Source organism: Cyprinus carpio, chromosome B19 (genome assembly GCF_018340385.1).
Source record: "Cyprinus carpio isolate SPL01 chromosome B19, ASM1834038v1, whole genome shotgun sequence".
Classification (NCBI taxonomy): Eukaryota; Metazoa; Chordata; class Actinopteri; order Cypriniformes; family Cyprinidae; genus Cyprinus; species Cyprinus carpio.
The window spans coordinates 5498754-5514883 of NC_056615.1; the positions used below are offsets into that span (position 1 = coordinate 5498754).

At 38.0% G+C, this 16130-nt stretch overlaps 1 protein-coding gene across 1 annotated transcript in view; it reads left to right on the plus strand.

The window, feature by feature from the left end:
- The window catches only part of syt11a (synaptotagmin XIa), a 31009-nt gene extending 15389 nt beyond the window's left edge, over positions 1-15620 (plus strand). Inside the window, exons 3-4 of the mRNA XM_042744750.1 lie at positions 11941-12061; positions 12173-15620. Coding sequence (XP_042600684.1) covers positions 11941-12061; positions 12173-12483 — 432 coding nt within the window. The 3' untranslated portion in view covers positions 12484-15620. The remainder of the gene's footprint in view (positions 1-11940; positions 12062-12172) is intronic.
- The last annotated feature ends 510 nt before the right edge of the window (positions 15621-16130 follow it).

Below are 16130 nucleotides of genomic sequence, written 5' to 3' on the forward strand. Positions count from 1 at the left end.
ATAAGACCTCGATATTTTGTGAAGAGCAATGGGTATTCATTTTTTTGAAAAAAGATATCTACATCTTAGATGGCTTGAGGGTGAGTATATGAATAGTAACTTTTGCAAAACTAGTCCTTTAAAGAGCACCAAAAACTATTTATTGTTTCAATTTCATAACAAATTGACAGAATCTATAAGACATATCAAAAGTAGCAAAGAACAAAGCTTATCGCAATTTATTGGATGGGAGGAATGCTAGTAAATAATGTTTTATCAAGTTTTGTTCATGCATTAACTGAAATCAGCCCTAAAGGATTGATCTTGAAATGTAAGAATTCGGTAGCACTTTAGATTAGGAATAGTATTTATTATTAACTAGTTGCATATTAGCATGCATATAGCATATTGGCTGATTATTAGCACTTATAAAACACATACTAATGCCTTTTTCTGCATGACCATATTTAAGCTTCCTTATCCCTATGCAATAACTAAATATAACTACTGTACTACAACAACTACCTTACTTACTATCAGTATGCAGCAAATTGAGTTTATTGAGGGAAAACTCTTGGTTAATAGTGAATGTGTTCCCTAATCTAAAGTGTAACCAAGAATGCAAATCAGTATATCGAATAAAAACATGCAATCGGTTTTGTTAATCCTGTACAAACATCCACACAGCTGACATGTTTACTTGTCGTAAATTATCCACATTGTGTACATGAATAAACTGTCAAAAATCACCATCAGAGAAACACTAATTAAACGTCATTGTTTCGGTCAATGATTTCATCCCTTCAAAAATATTTAATCAGAAACTGATGACTGTTGTTTCAGTGCATCACTACAATCTTTACATAATTAGTAAATGTGAAAACGTGTGAAAACGTGTGAAAACGTTATAAACGTATAATCTTTCCTATAAGAGTACTTAATGTAACTGAATATAATGTTTTCAGACACCAAATCGCATCTCAGATGTATATCACAGTGCATTTTGAATGGACAAACATCGATAATTTTTTCTTCTGAAATCAGTGTTTTGAACTATAGATGTTATATTATGTAGACGTATGCCATATTGTTTCACATATATTTGTATGTATGGACTGGGCTTTATGGGTGGTGAGAGCGTCTATTGATCCACGAGCCATTAAAGCGGCATTATAGCAGACAGAGAGTGTAGCCATAAAGGCCAGGACTGCAGGGGGGCACATCCATCAGTACAACCATCTGGAAACTAGTGCTTATTCTCACATCATTAGCAATGAAACCCACAAACCAATCCATTAACATCCCTTCAGTTATTCAGTTTTTGAAAATGATTTATACTTTCTATGCTTCTGTAGTCTCTTACGCCTGTTTACACCTGATATTGATGCATGTTATTGATGGGAAATGCAACTCCTTTAACCACTTTTTTAAAGGGAGGGTCTGGTTTTGTAACTATACTGTATACTGGTTTTGTAACAACACTACTGTTCAAAACTTTTGGGGTTGGCAAGATTTTTTTAGAACATTTTTTAAAGAAGTCTCTTCTGCTCATCAAGGCGGCATTTATTTGATCAAAAATTTAGTCAAACCAGTAATTTAGTGAAATATTATTGCATTATTATTAGCGCTGTCGAACGATTAATCGTGATAAATCGCTTCCAAAAAATGTTTTTGTTTACATAATACATGTTTGTGTTCTGTGTATATTTATTATGTGTATATATAAATACACACACATATACATAATAAATAAACACAGTACACACACATATTATGTAAACAAAAATGTTTATTTTGGATGCGATTAATCGCGATTAATCGTTTGACAGCACTAATTATTATTATTACATTATTACTACATTACAGCTGTTTTCTATTTTAATATGTTAAAATGCTCCCTTTAGTTTGTGATCACAAAATGTTTTGGACCTTTTTTGCACCCGTATTGGTTACTTGTGATCATATCACACAAGAAAGATAGCAGGTGTAAAAGAGGCCTCAGTAAACACCCATTGAATCAGACAGAGAAGGCTTTGCATCTATTTGCTCTCCAACACAAGCTGAACACTGTAAAAGTTGTTGCATAACAAGTAATCATAGCCTAATACGCTGCTGTATTTCCATCGAAACAGGAACAATAGCATTATAAGCGATGTTCATAATCTCATTCTCTCTGGCGGCAGGAAATCTTTAGTGCTCAAAGGCAAATAAGTATAAAGCTTGCTTGCTTTGTAAATCAGTATACAAAATATGCAGAGTAAGCTTGTTCAAATCAGAGAACTTCCCGTCTGCTTTATACTCTTCTACAGAGAGAGCATCTTAAATTGAATCAGTGCCTATGACTCCACAAGACAGGAGCATTAGGGTGTTGGCTGGGAGTGGTGGACATTCAATTCAGCCAAGAGGGAGAGGGAGAGCGAGAGAGAGGATTACAGGAGAGAAGGGAGGAGAAAAAGCTCAGGGAACAGATGGGGTGCAGTCTGTGTGGCGAGAGAGACTGGTAGAGAGAGATGGGTGATTATGAAGAGTGAGTGACATACTGCGGCAGCGCCATACTCGTTACGCTTGCTTATAGCTCTTCCTGAAGAATATATTCATGGAAGATAAAGAAATAAGGGTAGCCGTGTTAATGAGGTTTAGCTATAAGGGGAACACATGATGATCTCATTCATATTGGTAGGCATCTGTATTAAATTGTTCATGTGCATTTTTTTTTTTAAACTTTTGAATAGACACTTGAAGGTACACATCAATGTACTGGCAGTATCTAAAGCATAATCCCTTGCGCATCTTGAGAGGTGTACCACAAATTGCTCAAGCATTACCTCTGAATCTCATAAATTATGGAGAAACATTATCTGGGTAAAATGTTTTTAATTTTCGTTTGCTAATTTATTTACACATTACATCCAGTCGTTTGAATGCTTTGCATGGAAATGCAATATGGCATACAAGTGAAACAAGGTGTAACATTAACATGTGCATCTTTATAAATCTAAATAGATGTGCATATGTATTCAATATTTTGCATTATTTACCAGTGCTGGGTAATGGTAAGTTTAAAACATGTTTGATAAAAAAGTAATCTAAAAGTAATCTAAAAAGTATTCATAATTCATTACGTCAAATGAGTAAGATTACATTACTAACTACAGTTTTCATCACGTAATCAGTAGTGGACTACAATTTGTAAGTAATCTATCCAGCTCTGTTATTAACTATTAACTATGACTTTTGTGTCAATAAACTCCTAATTTGCTGATTATTAAGTAGTTGTTAAGTTTAGGTATGGGGTAGGATTATATGATGCGATTTCAATTTTTCCTTTCTCTTTGGAGTGTTACAAGCTCTTGGTGCATAAAGAAGATCTGTAAAGTTGCAAAGACTAAAGTCTCAAATCCAAAGAGATATTCTTTATAAAAGTTAAGAGTCAACCACACCCTCCTAAAACACCTCGTTTAAACACACCCCCACATTTCCACATCATTATGTGGGAAGATTTGCATAACACCGCCCAAATGTTCACACAAAGAAAGAAGGCGTAACTATTATTCTCTCTATTGCCACCGCCACCATGTTGTGGAGTCACTGTGTGTTTCGTTGTGAAAGCGTTTTTTTTATATTTAAATAATTTGTCAATGATAATTCAAACGCGAGTTTTGAGCAGTGTAGAGTAGCGCTTGTTGTTAGTTGTTTCTCAGATCACAAATGCAGACATAGTTTTATGTTTACACAGCGTGATACGCAAAGTGTAAAAAGACAGTATAAGTCATTATAATTAGTAATTATGTCCCCACTGGATGCAACAAATGCCTCGTTTGTAATGGGTTTTATTGGTTTTGTCTCGTTTAGTGATGTCCAGATCACGAACGAATCTTTCTATTTAACTGGCTCTTCTTAGTGAACCGGTCGAACCAGTTCACCAAATTGAACTAAATCATTTGAAATGGTTCGCGTCTCCAGTATGCACTAATCCACAAAAAACTTAAGTTATTCGGTTTATAAACGTGCCTTACACTCCCTCTGACGCGAAATAAACCAATATCCCGAGTTACTCAGTTACTCCTAACAGTACATTGACTGAACTGCTAAAAGAACCGATGATGGGATGTGCACGAGCAGAGCAGCTGGACTGAGTCTCGTTCTGCTGGGAGAAGGTATCACAGTATGTTAAGGGGCGTAACATTTCCGTCACATGCTTGAGGCATTCAGCTAATCACAACGCACTGGATACCTGGCCAATCACAGCACACCTCGCTTTTTCAGAATGATGAGCTTTGTGAAAATCGACGCGTTTCAGAAAGGCGGGGCATAGAGGAGAAACAATAATGTACATTATATGGAAAATAATGTGTTTTTTTTTTTTACCTTAAACCGCATAAACACATTGCATTACACCAAATACACAACATAATGTTCTTTTTAGCGTCATATGACCCCTTTAAGGGATTGAAAATGTGGTCATGCCGAATAAGGCATTAATATGTGCTTTATAAGTACTAATAAAGAGTAAATATGCTAGCAATATGCATGTTAATAAGCAACTGGTTAAGAGGAAATCAGTCCCTAAACTGAAGTGTTACCCAATATTTTATTAATCTGGTCCAATGTATCTATGGTCAGAATACACTAATCAACAGGCATTTGAGAAGCACAGTTACCCGGAGAGACTGTGCCTCATTGTGCAGCTAAAAAGAAAATCACAAACACTTGCAGACATTACGCATTAAGATGTAGGCTGTTGTAAGTCCATGTTTAGCTTTCAGGATGCCTCCTAATGCAAGTTGCCATGGTGATAACCAGGAATAGGACTGTAATCTTAACTCTCAAAGAAGAGAAAAACAACAGAGACGGCAAGAGGAAGAAATAAGAAGCAAAGTCTTTTCATGCGGTGTGGAAAAAGCCGTGGATTCGTTTTTTTTTACACATGTTAATTTGATTAGATACTTTTATAGAAAGTGACTAAGGAATAACAAAGTAGATTAGGAAGCCAGCAATATAAGCAGTCACAAAACATCTGCATAAATCTGCATCATTTTCAAAAAAATAAAAATAAAAATTTGTGGCTTAAGCAAATCGGGTTGGGGCTGGATGCTTGTTCCACCATTGAGGGACAGTGACAGTTCAGCACTGAAATTAAAAACAGCAACTGTACAAAGCACATTAACATTTAATGAGGACTTCGCTGCATTAAGATGCGATGCATTTTTGTCTTTTTATGCCGTTACATTTTGGCACTATTTTACTCTTGGCATTTGTTTACATTGTATACCTGTGTCATCACTGTGATGAGTGGGGCGGGGCCGAGAGCCTTGGGAGCGGAGCGAGGCCGGTGGAGTTTAATGATAATGAGAAACACCTGTGCCACTCACTGGTCTCGAGTACCAAGGAGGAGCTCTGCAAGAATAAAAGGAGGAGTGACGACAGTGGAAGACAAGAGAGTACCAGGCCTAGGATTTATTTTGTTTTCATTTATGTTTTATGAGGTTTTGTGTTTGTTTATTTTATTATTAAATGGTTTAAAGGTTTGCTGGTTCCTGCCTCCTTCTTCCCATATCTACGAACTTTGCTACAATCACAATTTGATGTTACTGCTTTTACTACTCTACTTCATAACCCATGGTTAAAAGTCCTGTAAGGAGTTGGGATAAAAGTCGACTTAGGCTGTTTTAGGTGGTTGCTACTGAATGTTTCAGTGCTTATACAACGCTATTTTATGACCAATTTGTACGTATATTTCAGAGGTGGCTTATTTGTATGAATTTGTATGACCTCACTCTTATGCTTTTGTACTATTTGCCTAGACCACAGTGACGGATAGGTTTAGGGGTGGGGTTAGGGGTAGGTCATTCGTACAAATTCATACGAATTGAGGAACTCGTTGAAATACATACGATTTAGTAAAAATCATACAAATTCCTATGAGTGGGGTCGTACAAATTATGGCTCATAAGTGTCAGAATACAAGACTGTATTCGCAGAGACAGGGTTAGAAATAAATGTCCTGTGGGAGTTAAACCATGGCTTGCAGAGATGCCAACACTCCTTTTGTCCTCTTCTCTTATGACAATGGACAGGTGCGTTTGATTATTCCACCCAGCTTACCCTCATGACCATATGATCACCATTTCCCAGGGAGAACTGACAGGTGCACAGATGGCTCACCATTGCAGTTCTCCTTCAAACTTGTCCATCTGGGGAATAAGTGGCAATTTAATGTCCCGTGTGAGCAGGACAGGCTCTGGTGTAAATGGAGTGAATGCTCTCTCCTCCTCTATGGTCAATTTCACTGTCCAGGAGATGAAGTAGGTGTTCCTTCCAGTACACAAAGTGGATAATAACTTCATCCAGGTAGAGTGAGTTACATCATATGGGACAAGGACGGTACCCCATGCATACTGAAAGGAAAGGCACTGTACTGCCAATATTCCTGTAGTGTTAAAGGACCCTAACTAAGTGACAGAAGGTACCTGCCAATATTTCCAAAGACTCGACACAAGCGGTGCACCTTGCGGTTATTCTTATGCTTCTCTTGGTCAGGGGTGTCCAGTCCTGGTCCTTGAGGGCCTGCAGAGTTAAACTACACCTTGTCCCAACATATCTGCCAGGACATTTCTAGTAAACCTTGATTGCTTTGGTTCAGGTGTGTTTAATTGGGGTTGGAGCTAAACTCTGCAGGACGTTGGCTCTCCAGGAGCAGGACTGGACACCTCTGTTCTTGGCCAAAGGACACTCCAGAGATCATTTCCAAAAAGAAGGCAGACAACACACAATTATCTTGTATGTTTTAGTCAGGCTTTGTCCCAGAGGCCAGGAGTGCCAAGAGAACACAGTTTTCCTGTGTTGCAACATTTCCTTAATCTAATAACTTGCAAACCTGACCTTGTTGCAGGATCAGAGAAACCATTAGATCCCTCAATACCCTGACACCAAGTTGGCTATGATGGCCATGGGCACAGCAAGCCCTTGGACAAGGGTGATGGCAGTACTCAGTAGTACTAGAGACAAGACTGTGTCTCAAGCATGAGCTCAAGAGCATGTTTTCATAAACTTGTCATAAATTTGGGAACATGGGTGATGGCAGTACTCAGTAGTACTAGAGACAAGACTGTGTATTGTGAGGTTTTTACTGTCTGTATTGATTCATATGATCCGCTCTGTGCTATTGTGTCTTTGGACAGAAGCACACTGTGTGTGTGCTGCTCAGGTTTGTGTGACACTGAAGCAAAACCAGACTTCATTGAGCCTTAAAGGAAAGCTTATTTAAACTGTCTAAAGAGTCCACATGCACGTCTCTGTGTTGACTCAGACTCAACCCTCTTATGGTCTCAATCATTTTTTGGCATTTTTGCCTTTTAGGATAGGACATATATTTTAGGATAGTATATATATTGACAGGAAAAAAAGTAGGAGAGAGAGGGGGGACAGGATTGGTAAAGTTCAAGTTCAAGTTCAAGTTTGTTTATTTCTAGAGCACATTTACTTCCGGTTTTTAGCCGACCAAAGTGCTGTACAGTAATCATGACAAAATACATAATGAACCAACAACATCATTATCAACAATCAAATATAGAGCATTAAAAGATAAGTTCAAGTAAATTACACATTAAAAGCTAATCCAAACAAATATGTTTTTAGCGCTGTTTTAAACTCAGATAAAGTGGAAGCCATTTTAAGATGAATAGGAAGATTGTTCCATAGAGTGGGGCCCACCACTTCAAAAGCTCTATTTCCCCTCTTTTTCAAGCGGGTTCTAGGAATATGAAGGAGGGATTTGTTTCCTGATCTCAGTTCTCGATTTGAAGTATATGGGTGGAGTAAATCCGATAAATAAGATGGTGCAAGATTATTTAAGGATTTGTAGACTAGTAGTAAAATTTTATAGTCGATTCTATATTGAACAGGTAACCAGTGAAGGGATCTCAAAAACGGTGTCACATGATCAAATTTTTTGCCTCCTTTCAAAAAACGTGCTGCTGCATTCTGAACAACTTTTAATCTAGAGATTTGATTCTTGGAAATCCCATAATAAAGAGAGTTGCAATAATCTAGCCTGGATGTTATAAAGGCATGAATAGCAACTTCTAGAGAAGCATTGGATAGGAAAGATTTAATTTTGGCAAAAGAGCGCAGATGAAAAAAACTAGAGCCCACTACCGAGGCAATTTGCCTATCAAATTGTAAGTTGTTATCAGTTACCACACCTAAATTACGAACCTTTGCTGAGATAGTGAAATTTAAAAGATCAAGGTTAGGTAAATATTGTCTTCTTTGTTCGGGGGGGCAAAAAATAAAAATAGCTTCCGATTTATCTGAGTTCAGAAAAAGAGAGTTTTTTGAGAGCCATGCCTTTACATCATTCAAACATGCTGATAAATTACTAACAGCATTCTCATTACCGCTGGTCAAAGGCAGATAAATTTGCATGTCATCAGCATAACAATGAAAGGCTACATTATGTTTCCTGAAAATGGATCCCAAGGGAAGTAAATATAAAGAAAACAGAGTGGGTGCAAGAACAGATCCCTGTGGTACGCCACAGGATAGGTTGCGTAATGATGAAGTAAAATTTCCAATTTTAAACAGAAAAAAAGTTCTGTTTGTTAGGAAGGATTTAAACCAGTTTAACACTACTCCACCTAAACCCACATAGGACTCCAGTCGGGAGATGAGAATTCCGTGATCAACAGTATCAAAAGCTGAAGACAAGTCCAGCATGATTAAAATGACAGAAGCTCCCGAATCAGTAATCATTAAGATGTCATTTAAGACTCTAATAAGGGCCGTTTCAGTACTATGTAATGATTTGAAACCTGATTGAAAGGTCTCATATATACGATTTGTGGATAAGAAAGACTGAAGTTGCAGAGAGACAATTTTTTCCATCACCTTAGAAATAAACGGAAGGACAGACACGGGGTGAAAATTTGCTAAGATAGATGTATCAAGTGTGGGTTTCTTTTAGCACTGGAGTCACTGTGGCCCTTTTTTAAGCTATCAGGGATAATCCCTGACTGCAAGCATTTATTAAGTAAAGTTACAAGGCCAGGTCCTACAATATCAATTACTAACTTCAGATAGCGGGGGTGCATAGTGTCAAGGGGACTAGAAGAGGTTTTTGAGTTTTAAAAGTATTTCTTTTAATGAGTCTAAGGAAATAGAATTAAAAGTAGTCCAAGAAGCCAATGGAATCAATGAGGTCAATTTATCATCATTGGTATCTTGTATTTGAACTCTTAGATTTATAATTTTAGTCTCGAAGTAATTTAGAAAATTTTTACATAATGCTTTAGTAGGATTACGGAAAGTCTGTACAGGGGGATGCAATACTGAATTGATAATCGAAAAAAGAACTCTAGGAATTTGATGATGCTCCTCGATCAGATTAGAAAAGTAAAGAGACTTGGCCTTCTTAACTGCACTCTGATATGTCCATAAACATTCTTTAAGTATGGTAAAGGATATTTGAAGTTTGTCTTTCTTCCATTTTCTTTCTGCTTTCCTACATAATTGTCTCAGGGAGCGAATATCTTGATCTAACCAAGGCTCAGCTTTACGTTGCGGCTTTAGCAACCTATAGGGTGCAACAGCATTTAAAATCTCCAACCATACAATGTTTAAGGATTAATTGTCTCAGGGAGCGAATATCTTGATCTATAAAGATTCATAGGACACTGAGGAAGTGATTTCATTATAACGTTCAGTGAAAGCCTCGCAAAATCGCGGTGAATACACTCGAACCTGTTTTAAGTCAGAGACAGTTATGTAAGGCATAGCTGGAAGAGCCATTTTAAATATGATAGGAAAATGATCAGAGATGGGTAATTCAATCACTTCAGTATCAGTTATTGAGAGTCCAAAAGACAATATTAAGTCCAGCATATGACCACGGTTGTGTGTGGGTTCTTTAACCCACTGCACCAGATTAAAAGAATCAATGATATTCAAAAACTCAGATGCTAAGTGATCCGAAGCACAACATACATGTACATTAAAATCACCTAACAATAAAATCCGATTGAAGTAATAATTAAATCCCCAACAAGCTCAGTGAATTCTTCCATAAAGTCCTTCGTCAAATGCGGAGGCCGATATATTAAGACTAAGACAATAGGTTGAGTCCAGTCAAGTATTAATAGTTGAACTTCAAAGCTTGTAGGGTTAATGGAGGGTAGCATTTGGCAGCATGCTCCAAAACTTTCTTTAGCAATAACAGCTAACCCTCCACCCCTACCAACCGGACGGGGAGAGTTATAAAAGCAATAGTCATTAGGAACAAGTTCAGAGTACGGGCTCAAATCTCCTACCTTCATCCAGGTTTCGGTGATAAACATAAAATCAAGGTTGTTAGATGTTATAAAATTATGTAAAATAAATGTCTTATTGACCAAGGAGAGAGCATTGATCAGTGCCATTTTAGGAGAATGCAAAATGCTGTCCGGAGCTGAAGCTTTCCTCAGAGGGCGAAGATTTGAAGAATTTACTCCCATCGGACGAGATCGAATAATAATCCGAGTGTCGGAATCCTGTAGTAGTCGAACCGGGAGGTTGGGAGAAGCAAGGGAGTTAGACTGAATATATGTGAGCCAACGAGATGTCGGGACCGGCGTATACTGAACCGGGAATCTGATCAGATCCTCGGTCCTCGGGATAACATCCAATGGCCAACGAATAAGAAACTCAGGAATGCCCCCGAGAGTGCTACTGTAGGTATTATCTGCGAAATTCCCCAATTCCGCATCAAAACCATCCATGCAACAACTGCGAATGTCCAGGAGTGTCTGACGATCATAAACAACAGGCTCCGTATGATAAAAGGGTATAAGAGCACATAAAAACAGCCAAATATAAAACAAAGTAGGGAGTGATAGACGGCATGCCACTCGCACAGGCGCCATCTTGCGCCATCTTGAAAACTCTGGGAGAGAGAGAGGGGACAGGATTGGTAAAGGACACAATGGTGCTTTATGTCGATGCGCTGCCCACAAGGCTATCGGTCGACCTGGTCTCAGTTATTACTCTAAAAGCTAAAGTATACTTCAGATTTTACATGTACAAGAAGGTCCACGTGATGCAAATTTCGTCACCTTAATAGTACTGTAAACGCACCCCCCAAATTTTGTAACTGGTTGCACATAGGCATTGACTTGGTTTTGCACTAATTAGTTGTTCCACAAGGTGGCAACACTGGACCGAGCCGTTGTTTCACAGTGGAAAACTAAAGAGACAGAACAACAACAAAATTGTGGAGACTACAACGGCTGCATTGACGAGCGTTTGTGTGAAAAGGATGTGAGATAGCAGCAACTTTAGATTAAAAGAGTGCAAAGACATTTTTATTGGTCATAACTTCTGGAGAAAAATAGCGCAGAAAAAAATTAAGCTTTCTAGAGGGCATGTGTAGACCTTTGAAAGGCTACGTGTACAAATGTGCGTTGTTTTAAAAAATATATTAACATATTTTAGTTGGGAATTGACTCAATTTACTCAGGTCTCTACCTGGACTCAGACTCGAAATAGCTGGTCTCGACTACAGCAGAAGCAGTTGGTTTTTGTTCCTCTTTGTGTTAATGCTTTAGGAAGCATGGATGATTGTGCCAGGCTTACATTACTTTTGGACAGACTCTGAAGTTGATGATACACGGGGCAACTTTTTGAGCAATGTTGCCATCAACAGGCAACCAGGTGAGACACCCGACTGATCTTAAGTATCCAAATTTGTTGCCCATTCTCACTGAAAAAGTGCCCAAGCAACATTGCTCAAAAAGTCGCCCCATGTATCACCACCTTGAGGCTGAGTATCATGAGCCATTGGCACAATCCTTCTATATCAGTGCTGTGATCACTTACAGGATGGCTCAACATCATGTCCTTATTTATTCATCTGATAGACTTTTGTGTATGCCTATGAACATTTGTGTCCTATTTCTTGTGTTCAATTTCTGTTCTGTTTCTCCACAGTGTGAAAGTCGTGGGGAGCTGCTGGTCTCTCTGTCCTACCAGCCTGTTACTCACAGGCTTAACGTGGTAGTCCTTAAGGCCAAACACCTGCCAACCATGGACATCACTGGCCTGTCAGGCAGTAAGTACACACCACACATACACACAAACATAAAGATATTCCAATGATCCTATTTATGATGCCAAAAACTTGACAAATTCTAATGTCTTTATTTCCCTTCTCAACCCACAGACCCTTATGTTAAAGTGAACGTCTTCTACGGCCGCAAGCGCATAGCCAAGAAGAAGACGCATGTGAAGAAATGCACACTCAGTCCCGTTTTCAATGAATCATTTATCTACGATGTTCCCACTGAGCTAATGCCGGACATCTCTGTGGAGTTTCTGGTCATTGATTTTGACCGCACCACAAAGAATGAGGTGGTGGGTCGCCTGGTTCTGGGTGGTCAGAGCCCTATTCCATCAGGGGTGACCCACTGGAGGGAAGTCTGTGACAACCCAAGGCGGCAGATTGCCAAGTGGCATAACCTAATAGAGTACTAGTGTCTGGCTAACACATGGGGAAAGCAAAATGTATTATACCAGTTTCTTCCTGTCAGCCCCTCTATAGAAAGAAACCCATTTAACAGTCTCTCCTTTTGCCTGGACAGACAGGTGTATGAGAGGATAAATATGTGTCAGGACGTAAGACCAGGAGAAGACACTTAGAAAGTTCTCTAATGAACTCGTAGCAAAAAAGACTCATACGTCATAGCAAAAAAAAAAAAGGAAAAAGGAAAAAAGCAAAAATAACCACGTCAGTGTGGTTTTTGGCTCTGATTAAATAACACTAAAGTCAATTATTAGAGAATTATACCCTTATGAGAGTAGTATCCTCAGAGCCTTTTATCAGTATACTGGCATATTCACAATATACAAACACTACTTTCAATTAGCCGCATGCTAGAGCTAGTGATACACTTTTATTTTTAGGAAGGAGGGTTGTATGAAAATGAGTTTTAAAGTCCACTTTTTAAGAAAATAATGGGGTGAATGTTTTGATAGTGTAGGATAAAAATGGATGAAAAGTGATATAAACTGGACACCATCATGAGCATTTTTGCTAACATGCTAATATTTAACACAGAAGACAAGGTTAAAATATGGCTACTATTCATATAATGACGCTGAAACTGAGATGAAAATTCTCTGGAGAAAATAAAACTCCCAATGCCAGTTAAACAAAATCTTATGTTAAGGCAGTTTTCACCCAACCAACAAATGAAAATTAGAGACTGTCAGCTCAGGATTAAAATTGAATTTGATTTCTGAAAACACTCTGATGTTCCATGTAGTAAAGACAGTCTACACTTTCCCATTTTTATGCTGTAGCTGTTTTATTTATCTGTAGCTGTACTTATACATTATTGTTCATTTATCCGTTTTGATGACTTGGACAAAGCACTTCTATGACCTATGTATTGTCGGCGTATCTCAACATATCTACTATTCATTGATTTAATTTTTTTTCTTTAGGCATATCTATGCACATTTCCATTGTACTGCATAGGATGTTTTGACCCAGTTGCTGTGCTATACCATAGCATAGAGATCAGGGAAGGTTTGGTTGAAAACGCAGGAGGGAAACACCGAAAAAACAACAGTGAAAGCCAAATGTGACGGATATTAGTATATTTACGTATTGTCAAATTTGTACATTTCACATGTACTGTACCTAACGTCACAGTTTCTGTTGCCATCAAACGTGTTTTTTAAGGCCACACTTAATTCTTTAGGCCTTACAACTAATTCTTAACATCTTTGGTCACAATGTACATAATGTATCATAGGCCGTAACACTGGTACTCTTCGGTTTCTTTTTTCATGGTACAATTGAATATCGCCAAATATACATTTGAACTTTTGACTTACAAATGGTGTCGTGGAAATAACAGAACAAAAGTTAGCCACCCCAGCTTATTTGCTTCAATAAGTTTGGCTCTAAGCCCATCTATTCTATGAATTATAGCTGAGATATATGCAGATTCAGACCAATTTTTGCACTTTCGTAGAGTACTGTATTTATTTTTATGATTTATGTTCAAAAGAAAAAAAATATATATATGTATATCAAAACCCTAATAACTATGATAGGACTAATAACTGACCATATCAAAGTTTTGGCATGAGCCAGTAACCGTTAGTCAGCGACAGCTGTCGAAAATTAACCAAAGTAGATGGACCAATGTTTTGTGGTGCGTTGGTGACCATGATGAAGCAGCTCTCACTGCAGCTTTAGACAGGCCTTTGAGTCCATGTTTGAAGGCATGCAATGTGCGTGTGGATGTGTTCCCAATGATGTCATTCGGTGCCCACAGCCCCTGAGGCAGATTACATGCTCTATTCCCAGTGCGAATGAGCACATATTTAGTTAATAAGGCAGAAAGTGGGAGGGTGAGAGGAGAGAAAAGATATCGACTGGCTCATTAGGGATACTTCATATTTAACATGTGAAATTAATATAGCAGTAAATTAAGCCCCGGCGTTCTCTCCATGATATCTGCAGTCAAGCTCATTGTGAGTCATTAAGGCCACATAATGAGATTAACCACTGTTTATTAGCAAAAAACGAATCACATTCCAATCACATTTGGAAGAAAAATTAAGAAACCCATCGTCTTGCAATTTCACTCTATACATTTTCAACAGAAAAGTGAACTCTTCCCCCCTCTGTAATGTTTTTAACCCTGCATGCAATGACTATTCAAATTTCTGCTTCAAAACTGGTGTATATATTACAGTTTTTAGTGGTTTATATGACCGCAAAACCCACTTTTGTAAAAACAGCAACCCAAACTACGCAATGCAACCTACGTGAAATGATACATGCGTGTTTTTCTTTATTTTTAACCCTCAGCTCCTTGTGTTACTTGGAACTTTTTTGATCTTTCGGGCATAAAAGCTTGTTTTACATCAATAACTATAGACATGAAGATGAATATAACCAATTGTAAATGAGTGTTTGTTCCAATGCACTGGTGGGCAGCAGCACTTTCTGCTCTTCTTGTATCTAACTGTTTTACCTGGAATGGAAATGGTTTCTTTTTGTGTAAACCTCCTCTTTTGGAGTGCTATCTGCCCCGTTTTTTCTCTCTGCCACTAATCCCTAACAATCCCTCAGTTTTTTGCTGTTGTGTGTTGTACAGAAACATTGAAAGCTGAACAAAGACGAAAATGAGCTGAGAAGAAAATTACTGTAATAAATATTTTAGTCCATTTGGACACCGCCATGTTCATATGGTTAAGGTGGAATGAACTTAGTGATTCGGCTTTATTTTAGGTGTCCCTTAAACCACTTTACCTAGATGATAAACATTGTTAGTTCACCACAACTGTAGTGTGATTCATGCTGTTACCTGGCCTTTTCAATATTTGTAAGTACAAGCAAGTTGTCTATGTATAATGTAAGTACAGTGAATAACATGTACTTTACATACCCAGCTTAATTCTGCTCATTTCTCTACATGATCTTCAGGGACATCTAACATAAAGTGTCAAATGTAATGCTTTTGAGGGCAAGTTATCTGCATACTGCTGTGAGTTTATGCTAAATACAGTATGTTACACTAATGCTGACTTGTACTGTATGTTGAAGTTGTTAACACAATGGACGTGCAAATAAAATAAAAACTGATACACTAGATCAGACCTTCCCCTCTTTCTCTGCTCTGAAGATGAATTAAAATCAAGTTATAACTTGAGTTGTAATCTGTCACCTCACCCCTTATTTTGCTCAATTTCCCAACCGCATATTTTCCATTTTAAGGTGACGGATCCAGAAAGAAGAAGAAGAAGAAAAAGAAAAGGAATAGTGGCTGGTTCCATAAGCTGTTTAGACTAGTTAGTCCTCTAGGCCATAACTTTTTTTAGTCAGATATATAAGTCAGATACATTCAAATGTAGGTTAGTCTACTCTGAATCTGAAAAGTAGGACTGTTTACCCCTTTGTTAGTCGGTAAGACTAGTTCTTATGACACAGTCTGAACATTGTGGCTGTTTGCACAATTGGCCACTGCTGTGGTTACATTACAAGAAAACTGTGCACTAACAAAAACTATCTGACTGTTTTTTTTTTTTTGGACAAGTACCATGGAAATACATGCTATTTATGAAGTACATTTGAGCACCACTTAAAGCAACTATGTTTTACC